The 11,006-nt window shown below is 39.2% G+C and overlaps 1 protein-coding gene across 1 annotated transcript in view; it reads left to right on the top strand.

Annotated features, from left to right (window-relative positions):
- The first annotated feature begins 6,345 nt into the window (after positions 1-6,345).
- The window catches only part of PLSCR5 (phospholipid scramblase family member 5), a 29,016-nt gene continuing 24,355 nt past the window's right edge, over positions 6,346-11,006 (top strand). Inside the window, exon 1 of the mRNA XM_058732510.1 lies at positions 6,346-7,373. Coding sequence (XP_058588493.1) covers positions 7,126-7,373 — 248 coding nt within the window. The 5' untranslated portion in view covers positions 6,346-7,125. The remainder of the gene's footprint in view (positions 7,374-11,006) is intronic.

The raw sequence follows: 11,006 nt of genomic DNA, 5'->3' as shown, positions 1-11,006 counted from the left end.
AAGGGCACTAAGAGATACAGAGTCAGAGAATATCTCTGTAACTAGGTGCATGCACTTAGCCATATCATTTTATTTTCAATTTGCTTTTTTTCTTGCCAAATAACAATCATTACTATCGAAAGCAGCACAGAAATTGAAAAACTTCCAAAGTTACTGGTTAAGAAACCATGATTTTAAGATCTCTTTCTGGGGGCGCCTAAATGGCTCAGTTGGTTAAGCGACCAGCTTCGGCTCAGGTCATGATCTTGCAGTTTGTGAGTTCCAGCCCCGCGTCAGGCTCTGTGCTGACAGCTCAGAGCCTGCAGCCTGCTTCGAATTCTGTGTCTCCCTCTCTCTGCCCCTTCCCTGCTCACACTCTGTCTCCCTGTCTTTCAAAAATAAATGTTAAAAAAGAAAAGAAACGAAAAAGTAGTTTCTTAAAAAAAAATTAAGATCTCTTTCTGTTCCTTGAATTAAATGATTTTAAAATATGCTCTCCCAACATGAAGAGCAAATTGAAGAGATGCATAGGCAGGCAGGAAAAAAAGGAAACAAAAGGTCTAGATACTTAGCTCCTCCCTCCCATGTCAAAATCTCATAAGAAACAGGAAAAAGGTCTGAGACTCTTCATGTAGATTTCCCCAGCAGAAAGGATGTTTAAAGGGAAAATTAAATAAATTCTCGGGGCGCCTGGGTGGCGCAGTCGGTTGAGCGTCCGACTTCAGCTCAGGTCACGATCTCGCGGTCTGTGAGTTTGAGCCCCACATCAGGCTCTGGACTGATGGCTCGGAGCCTGGAGCCTGTTTCCGATTCTGTGTCTCCCTCTCTCTCTGCCCCTCCCCCGTTCATGCTCTGTCTCTCTCTGTCCCCAAAAACGTTGAAAAAAAAAAATTAAAAAAAAAAAAATGAATTCTTAAAGGGAGCCTGGGTGGCTCAGTCGGTTAAGCATCTGACTTCAGCTCAGGTCATGATCTCACAGCTCATGAGTTCAAGCCCCACATCGGGCTCTGTGTTGACAGCTCAGAGTCTGGAGCCCACTTCAGATTCTGTGTTTCCCTCTGTCTCTGCCTCTGCCCTGCTCATGCTCTCACTCTCTCTCTCTCTCCCTCAAAAATAAATAAGCATTAAAAAAAAAATTTGAATGAACTCTTAAAGAAAATGTTAGCTATGAAAATAAAGAAAAAGTTTCCAACCACTTCTCGCCGAAGAGGAATTTAAAGAAAACATAGATGCAAGGTATTGACATACTAAGTTTACAATGGTAAAACAGCTTAATGAAATGAAAACGTGGAGCTAAGGACCAAATTGAGGGAGCAGAAACAGCATTACAGAAGTAAGATATAATGTGAAACTAACAGGCAACTTAGGCAATAACTAGATTTAAAGAAGTAACATAGCAAAATGGATAATAGGAAAGATAACAGAGTCTTCAGATAATAGTGGGAATGCAGAGAAAAAGGACATAAAGAAGGTAATAGATACAGAGCAGGTGACAATGAAGAAACCTAGGCTAATTCTTATATCTGAAGTAGTGAGCACAATTAATGGGACAGAAAAACATATATATATTTTTAAAGAAAATTTCCTTACATAAAAGAATATGTGCATCTTTGGATCAAAAGACTGTGCTTCTCAAAGAAGCATTACAAAACAAACAATGGTCTAACATGTGACAGTCAACTTCTTGAACTGTGAGGATAAAGAAAGAATTCTTCAGTCATGTAGGCAAGGAAAGCAAGGCATACAGGGAGTGAGAAATGCCTATTGTCTTCAGACAACCACATAAATATTAAAATAACAATGGAAACAGACTCTACAAAGATCTAAGGGGAAATGAAGCAAAACTCATGAATGTTATACCCAGCCAATCTGTCAAGCAAGTGTAAAGACAACAGAGAGAAATTTTCAAATATGCATGAATTCAGAAAACATAATCCCATGAGCCCTTCTTGAAAACACAACATCATGACAAATGTAGCCACCCATGATATGGTGAAGCTATGATAAAGGGTAAAGCATTGAAAATTTTATATATAGAATGAAGACCAAATGTCATTAAGACACAGTCATAGAAAACTACTTTACACTTTAGTGCATACAAATGCTCAATATGTAAAGTTAGGCTTTAAAGAATAGAAACGGAATGTATAATTTTGAAGCCAAGAAGGGAAAAGAAACTGCTAACGGAGAGGTTGTAGAGGAATGTTTAAAGTGGGGATTAGTAGACTTCATTTAAAAGGTGATATTTAGGGGCGCCTGGGTGGCTCAGTCGGTTGAGTGTCCGACTTTGGCTCAGGCCACCATCTCGCGGTATGTGAGTTCAAGCCCCGCGTCGGGCTCTGTGCTGACAGCTCAGAGCCTGGAGCCTGTTTCAGATTCTGTGTCTCCCTCTCTCTGACCCTCCCCTGTTAATGCTCTGTCTCTCTCTGTCTCAAAAATAAATAAACATTAAAAAAATTTTTTTAAATAAATAAATAAAATAAAATAAAATAAAAGGTGATATTTAGGCAAAAATGTAAATGACATGAGGGCACTAACCTGCAAATGTCTTTCAGAATATGCTAGATAGAGGGAATCTTTCAAGCACAACCCTAAAGTGAAAGAATCCCAGGTATGCTCCAGGAATAACAAGGAGGCCAGTGTGACTAAAATAGAGTGGATAAGGGGCAGAGGATCAGACGTGACAATGGAGATCAGATGGTACAAGGTCTATCTAGCTCACTCCAAGCTTGGAGGAGAGGACTGGTCTGATCTTACATTTTCAAAGGCTCATTCTCGCTGTTGCATTAAGAATTAACTGTAGGAGACAAGGTAGAAACAGGGAGTCTATTTATAAGACTACTGCAATAATCCAGTCATAAGATTATCATGGCCGGACTAAGATGGAAGCAGTGTTGGTAAGAACTGGTTGGATTCTTGATGTATTTTGAAGACAAGTGCCAAAGGATTTCCTTTATGAAATACAAGGTATGTGATAGAGAGAGGAATCAAGAATGACCCCCAAGATTTGGCTTAACTAGAAAGATAGGGAAATCATGGCCTAGAGGGTAAAGCAGATTAGGAGTTCAGTTTGATCCTGACTTTGAGATGTTATTTCACAAGTAGACAGCTCAGAAGCATAGCCTGAGCTAGAAATATATTTTGGGGTAATCAACATGTATAAAAGTTTTAAAGCCCTAAGACTAGACAAGATCAGCAAGGAAGTGGATGTATGGGAAAAAATGACTAAGGGTTCAGAGTTGGGGTGCTCCAAAACAGACATTTGAAAAAAGAGGTATCAACAGCAAAATAGACTGAAAAGGAGTGATCAGTTAAAAAAAAAAAAAAAAAAGATAAAGATAAAGGCCTCTGGAGGAAAGCGTGTCAAGGAGGAAGGCATGATCAACTTGTGTCAAGTGTCGTCAGTAGATCAAGCAAAAGGAGTACCAAAACTTAACCAATGGATTTAAGAGCACAGAAATTATCTTTAACCTTAACAAAGGTCACTATCTGCAGAATGGTTAAGGCAAAAGCCTGAGTGGAGTGGGTTAGGAGAACACGGAAGGTAAGAAATCAGAGGCTGAAAATGCAGAAATCTTTTCTGACGAGTTTTCCTATGAAAAGGAGCAAAGAAATGAGCTATCGCTGGTTCAGGAGTGGGTCAAGAAAAGTTTAATATGGAAGTCATCATGGCAGCTGCTACACTAATGTGAAGAATGAAAACTTGATATAAAAGAAAGGAGGGACTTACTGGTTCAGTGTCCTGCAGTTTGCAAGAGAGGCTCAGATGCACATGTGAAGGGAGTAGCGTGGGTAAATCATGCACAAATACATGGAGGAACTCGTCTACGTGCATGTGCGTTGTTGGCATGTGACTGCATACGGTGGTGGGAATTTTTGAAAGTCATCTTCTGACTGCCCCCATTTTCTGTGAAGTAGGATGCAAAATCACAAGCTGAGAGAAAGATAGGATAGAAGGTACTGATACTTGTTTAGAGAGGTGTGAAATAGTCATCCACGAGAGTCAATGAGAAGATAATCTGGCAGCATCGAGGGCCGCTCGATTTTGAGATCGTAAGTGTAAAAGTGAAACTAGTAAGTATTGTATTGTTTGCTTTGTACATGTGTAGGTGCAGGCCAAGAGCAGAAGAGTTGGATTGATCAGGATTTTATTTTTCAGTTAAGTACTATGAAATAAGAAATGTATATACGCAAGGGTGTGATGATAACAATTCTCCATGGAATTTAGACTGGATGAACCTGAGAATGAGGCCCTCAAAGGGGGCCATTGATGGGTAGGATTGAAGGTACTGGGGCATCAAAAGTTTGTTTGGGTGGAAGACCAGAGAGAATGAGCCAGGAATAGAGGAAGGAAATAGAGAACAGGATACATGAATTTGATACGATAGAAGGACTGCATTTACTGGTTACAAAAATTTCTAAGATATACCTATAAAATATGTATCATTTTTTTTAGTGTTTATTTATTTTGAGAAGGAGAGAGACAGAGACAGAGCACGAGCAGGGGAAGGGCAGAGAGAGGGAGACACAGAATCCGAAGCAGGCTCCAGGCTCTGAGCTGTCAGCACAGAGCCCAGTGCAGGATTCAATTTCGCAGACTAGGAGATCATGACCTGAGCCGAAGTCAGACACTTAACTGACTGAGCCACCCATGCGCCCCAAGCATATATCAATGTTTAAGGTAGGCTGAGGTAGAATAGGAAACAAGGTCACTGGAGGAAGGTAAAAGGACACGGCATTGTTGGGATCATTTATGTGTACTCTCGTAGGTCTCTGCCTAGTCACACATTTTTCTTTCCTTCCTAAAGGTAACTACACATCTGATATTTGCAGCACTTTTTTAAAAGTACAGTTTTAGTATCTATGTATGCCTTTGGTTTAGCCTACTTCAAGCATTGTAGAAATTGAACCACTTTACACAAGCATTTTTCTGTGACCTGCTTCTTTCATTCAATATCATAATTGAGAGAAATACCAATATTGCATGCATGCAGCTGTAGTTTATTCACTTTGAGTTTTGTGTAGTATTTCATCATTTATATGTGATTTAGGGTGCCTGGGTGGCTCAGTTAGTTGTCTGGCTCTTGACATACATATGCATACTATTCACTATATATGCATACTATATATATATATATATATATATATATATACACACACACACACACACACACACACACTATTCACCAAATTTTTTGTGAATGAACTTTTTGGTTGTGTTAAAGGAGGTTGAGAGGACACAATCTCTGGGTAACCCTCAAGCTAGTCCCTGACAGAGGCTCCTCAAGCCTGTGGCCTTGAGAGAGAAAGGTGTTAAGACCATCTGGATGTAGTACATGACTAAACCCACTTAAGGCCTCTATATAAACCTAAGAATCTGGCAGGAAGGTGCAGAGATTGTCTTGCAGGAGCCCAAGACAAGCCTTGTAAGTAAATTTCATTGCTTATTACAACTACCACCGCCCAGTTTGGAGTGATCTACCTCTTTCCTTGCCCTCTGCAATACAGATGCCAGTTTGCATCATTTGCCTAATTCGGGGTGATAATGATGGATGCCTCTAGGAATATTCTTGCATATTTCTTATGGTATAGATGTGCAAATGTTTCTTTAGGGTATGTACCTAGAAATGAAATTGCTATAGCATTGAGTATGTGTCTCTTCAAACCTGCTAAATAATGCCAAACTGTTTTCAACATATTGTAGCAAAACATGCACTCACTAGCAGCATAAAAGAGCTAACCTTGCTACCTGTCTCGCAACACTTGGTATTGTCAGTCCTTTCAATTTTTGCCATTCTAAGAAGGACGTAAGGCTATCTCATTTAATTTTTCTGTTTACCATTGAGCACGGGACAGGTCTGTTCGTGTAAGATTTCATATGGGTAGAAATTCTAAATATATTGTCGTCTTCTAAATACAAAAATATTCCCAGATTATAAGCATATTTTTTTACCTGAAAATACATACACGAGCGTTCATAGTTATTATTTCGGAGGAACAAACTGGTGAGGGAAAGAAGATATCCTTTTATTTTATATTTATATTTTTCAGTATAATTTCCACTTGTTTTCGTATCAATGTCTACTTTTATAGAGTAGCTTTCATATAAATTAAAAATTCAAGTTCAAAATTATTTTAAAGCACATGCTTATTTAAACAAACACATAAGATTAATAAGCCACCTTTGATCTGTCACCAGCCAAGTCTTTCGCTGGATAAATACACGGGGATTTCCATATCCAATACAGTAGTCACTAGCCACATGTGGATACTGAGCCCTTGAAAATTGGTGAGTGCCACATGTTGAAATTATATGTTTGAAAGAGCTGGTTAAATAAAATGTTATTTAAATTAACTTCACCTGTTTCTTTGTCTATTGTAATGCAGCTTGTAGAAAAGTTTGAATTACACATGTGGCTCAAAAGACATTTCTATTGACAAAATACACTTCTGTTGCAGAAAATATTCTTAGTAACTTGAGAAAAACACAGCTAGGGAGACTTCAAAAGGAAAAAATACAACTAGGCAAACATAAATACACTTCACTTTAGGCAAACACAGTCATTCCTAGATATGCCCAAAACACAGTAGCATTTGTGTATAAATTTCATTCAAATCACAACTGACTATGATTTGAAGCCAGGAGCATGATCCTAATTCTTGTCCATGTGTCACAATTCATGCACTTGCTTGTAGACGAAATAAGGAAAGGAAGAAGGTCCGAACGAGAAATAGTGCTGATGGTTACGTCGATCCGTCATTCTTTCAGTTATTTCACGAATACGCCCAACGAGGCAGGACCCGCACTGGACACCGCGACCACCACCACCGAAAAGAACATCCACAAATCGCGAGAGCAGACCTTCGCTCTCTGCTCCCGTTCAGTGAAACCACATTCTCCGTGGCATATAGGACACCTCCCACTCTTTTAGTCACCGCTGAGCAAAGCATGCGTTTAAATGTGGTAACGTTTCCTGGCTGATCCAGTCTATAAACAGCAGCACAAGAAAACACTAAACATGTACTATTAAGCATACATTAATGCACTTTGCCTATATGTTTAATGTAGATTTGTTGTAACCGTTATCTCAGTCTCTTGGGAACTGGGCTCTTGGGGGGTTCCAAGCTTGCAGAGGCTTATTTTCAATGCTGGAAATGCAAAGATGTGCTGCGGGAAACAATTGGTGTAGTCTAGCTGGCCCTGAATCGCAGCTGCACCGGCCGTGCGTGATACGGCTGCTGCCAATGAAGGCAGTTGTATGCAGAGCACTGCTGGGCTGTCAGCAGCAGCGACCGAAGGGCTTGGTGCAGGATTTTGATGATGTCTCACGTGCAGGCAAATGTTGGGAGGACACAGTGACCACACCGAGCCAGGCAAAGCACCAAGGCACAAGGTAAGTATATGTAAAATAATGGTAGAAATAAAGAGGTTGTCAAAATGGTAAAGCAGTTCTTGGTGGGGAGCATTGAAGTCTCTGAAGATTTTTGACATCTTAATTCTCCTTCTCAATCTAGTTAGTAGCTTCAGTCGCTCGCTCTCTCCCTCTCTCTCTCTCTATTTCTCTCTCTATTATCTTCCTCTCTCTCTTTCTCTCTGATACACACATAAACATACCTCCTGAAGGACATATAAATAAACAGTTGTTGATATGTCAGATGTCTGTCCACATCTTCTGCTTATAATTTCCATTTCTTTTTCTAGTAATATACCCTGGAATGAGCCAGAACCTCTCAGAATATTCCCTCTACTTTTAGACTCTTTATTTTTTTTAATTTTTTTTTCAACTTTTTTTTTTTTAATTTATTTTTGGGACAGAGAGAGACAGAGCATGAACGGGGGAGGGGCAGAGAGAGAGGGAGACACAGTATCGGAAACAGGCTCCAGGCTCCGAGCCATCAGCCCAGAGCCTGACGCGGGGCTCGAACTCACGGACCGCGAGATCGTGACCTGGCTGAAGTCGGACGCTTAACCGACTGCGCCACCCAGGCGCCCCTCTACTTTTAGACTCTTTAAAGGAAAGTACAATTACGAACTCTTCAAAGTTGCAATATACATAACAGATCAGGCAAATGCCAGAAGACAAAACACAATGAAGACAGAATACTTCAAAAAACTCCATTCGGTTCTACGTAATCCTATGTAAAGAAAATGTATAAGGCTGAAAATTTAAAAAGAACTTCTATACACAAACTAAACTATTGCTTCTTCCTTAGGCTTTACAGTCTGATTATGGGATACCCTTTGTCCCATGGAGTCTATGCACCGGACTTTAAATTATTAGAGTCCTTTCCATGCCATCTTGGTGAATGGGGACCCTCCCTCTAGATTCGCTCTAGAACCGGCTTTCTCTTAGTTTTACAGATTCTTCTCTGTATCCGGAATTCTTTTCCTTTTTTTCTTATCCTTTGGATCGATATCTTTTTAAGTATGCAGAGGGGGTAAGACATCCATCTTTTATTAACAGCTAAGAAGCATAATCCAGTTTACTATCCTTTCATTCTTTAAGGAAAAAAATCTTAATAATTATTATTTGCCTTTCTGATAAGAACAGAGGTAAGGAAAATCAGACATGTATGTGTGAAACAAAGAATTGATCTTTTGAATGATGCATTACTGATTCCAGTTAGCTTTGCTCTTCAAATACAGGATGAGTTACATCATTGTATTTTCAGGAGGTTGTAAACTTACTCTTAGTTTTAAAAAATAAATAGAATATTACAATCCTATATTATGATACTTCACTAGAGTATCCCCCAGAGTGGGGGCCATATCATTACATCTGAGTATACTCTATAATGGTATGCACATGGTAGAAAGTTAATACATGTTTAGTGAATGAATGAATAAAGCCTTGTCTCAAAAGGACAGATTTGAATAAGTTAGTAGAGAAATGCACTTTGATAGGTCTGCAAAGTGTACATAAGTGACTAATGACATAGGAGGTGTGCATTGCCAGGAAAGAAACATCCAAGTTTACATTAAGAGATTGTATATTTCATATTTAATAGTGAGGTTATAAATCAAATAACTCTGGGAAAAGATTATAATAATGCTATTTCACCACATATTTGTTTATTTTCTTTATTAATTTATTTATACACACCTTGTCTTGTTCCACAACAAGTTTCAGTATGGGGACTTACAAATCGAGGGATAAGATTCATGCATAGAAATGCATACCTTTCGTGCTGCACAGTTGCTTAAAGTGGATTCACATTTTAACTGATTATGCCACAACACTCACTGAATGAAAGAAGCTATTTTATCACTAAATTATAGTCCACTTACAAACCATTCCCCACCTATAGCAATTACTTTTATGGCCAGTTATTCATAAAATTTGCTATTAATGACTCTTATATGATACAGTATGATAGGAATAGCTGAAAACATAAAGACACAAAATGTTTACATTACTTAGGTATAGTGTAAAGAAGACTGGATGTTGCCTTCTTATAAATCAATATCTGGAAGTCCCTAGTTAATTCCGCACCCTACTGACCATGCCAGTGTTGAGAGGGATATGTGGAAATAGGAATACTTACCCATCACTGTTGAGAATGTAAATTGATACAAACACGTTTGAGATCAATTCTCCGATGATCTCCAGTGATACTTAGTAATTACTTAATATTTACTAGTACTTAGTACATCCTGTAATGATACTCAGCAAAAATGAGGATCTTCATACTCCATAGCCAGCATTTTCATTTCTGGATGTACACCACCTTCAAAAGACTGCTACGCATGGGCATAAAAATCATACTGCCTTATATACTGGAAACAATCTAAATTACCATGGAAAGACAATATCCATTAAATGTAGTAACAGGCAGTGGCTAAAAACAAATGTAACTTTATGCATCATAATGCATTTTCTTTTTCTTTAATTTTTTTAATGTTTACCCATTAAAATTTTTTTTTTTTCCTTCAACGTTTTTTATTTATTTTTGGGACAGAGAGAGACAGAGCATGAACGGGGGAGGGGCAGAGAGAGAGGGAGACACAGAATCGGAAACAGGCTCCAGGCTCTGAGCCATCAGCCCAGAGCCTGACGCGGGGCTCGAACTCACGGACCGCGAGATCGTGACCTGGCTGAAGTCGGACGCTTAACCAACTGCGCCACCCAGGCGCCCCTAATGTTTACTCATTTTAGAGAGAGAGACAAAGAGAGCATGAGCGTGAGCTGCCTTTGAAGAAGTGACTCAGTGAGCAGGGAAGAGGCAGAGAGAGAGGGAGACACAGAATCCAAGCAGGCTCCAGGCTCTGAGCTGTCAGCACAAAGCCTGACACGGGGCTCAAACCCATGAACGGTGAGATCATGACCTGAACCAAAGTCAGATGTTTAACCGACTGAGCCAGGAGCCCTGCATTGTCATCAATTTTAGAAGACATAGTTTCAACTAAATAAAATGTGCTTTGGAACAATACCTCAATATAAATCAGGAAAACAAAATAATTCTTTCTCATTCCATATATATATGTATGTATGTACGTATATATATTCAATTATATATGCACATATGTATGTTTGTATATGTATATATTTAATTTTTAAGAACCCATAATTTTATAATAAAACAAACATAATCATGAAATATTCCTAGAGCTGGCTCTTCCCTTCCTTGGTCTTTGGTCCTGCCTCAGGCCTGTAGGCTTACACCTTACTCCATTCACCATCCTTTCCTCAAAGGAGGCTGTCTGAAGCATAATGCAGTTTTTGTCATAGCAGGGAGCTTATCTGTCACTCTATGGATTTAAATAATGTGCAGCTTCTTCCTTCATACTGAGGCAGACTGCTTTGGTGAGCCTTTTCAGACATGAAAATTTGAGTCAAGCGTCTAACTATGAAGTGATTAAATAATGGGGAAAGTTCTAAACAATTACGTAATGTTGAATAAACAGCTCTTCAGAACAGCTGCAATGTGTCCAGCAGAAAGGCCATGAGTAGGGGGGGGTGATTGCAGTGAAATTATGATGCAATTTTTTTCCATTTCCTTTTGGCTAAGGCTGAAGTTGGGGGGTG

The sequence above is a fragment of the Neofelis nebulosa genome, chromosome 5, assembly GCF_028018385.1.
Source record: "Neofelis nebulosa isolate mNeoNeb1 chromosome 5, mNeoNeb1.pri, whole genome shotgun sequence".
NCBI lineage: Eukaryota > Metazoa > Chordata > Mammalia > Carnivora > Felidae > Neofelis > Neofelis nebulosa.
This window is presented reverse-complemented; position numbering and strand designations above follow the sequence as displayed.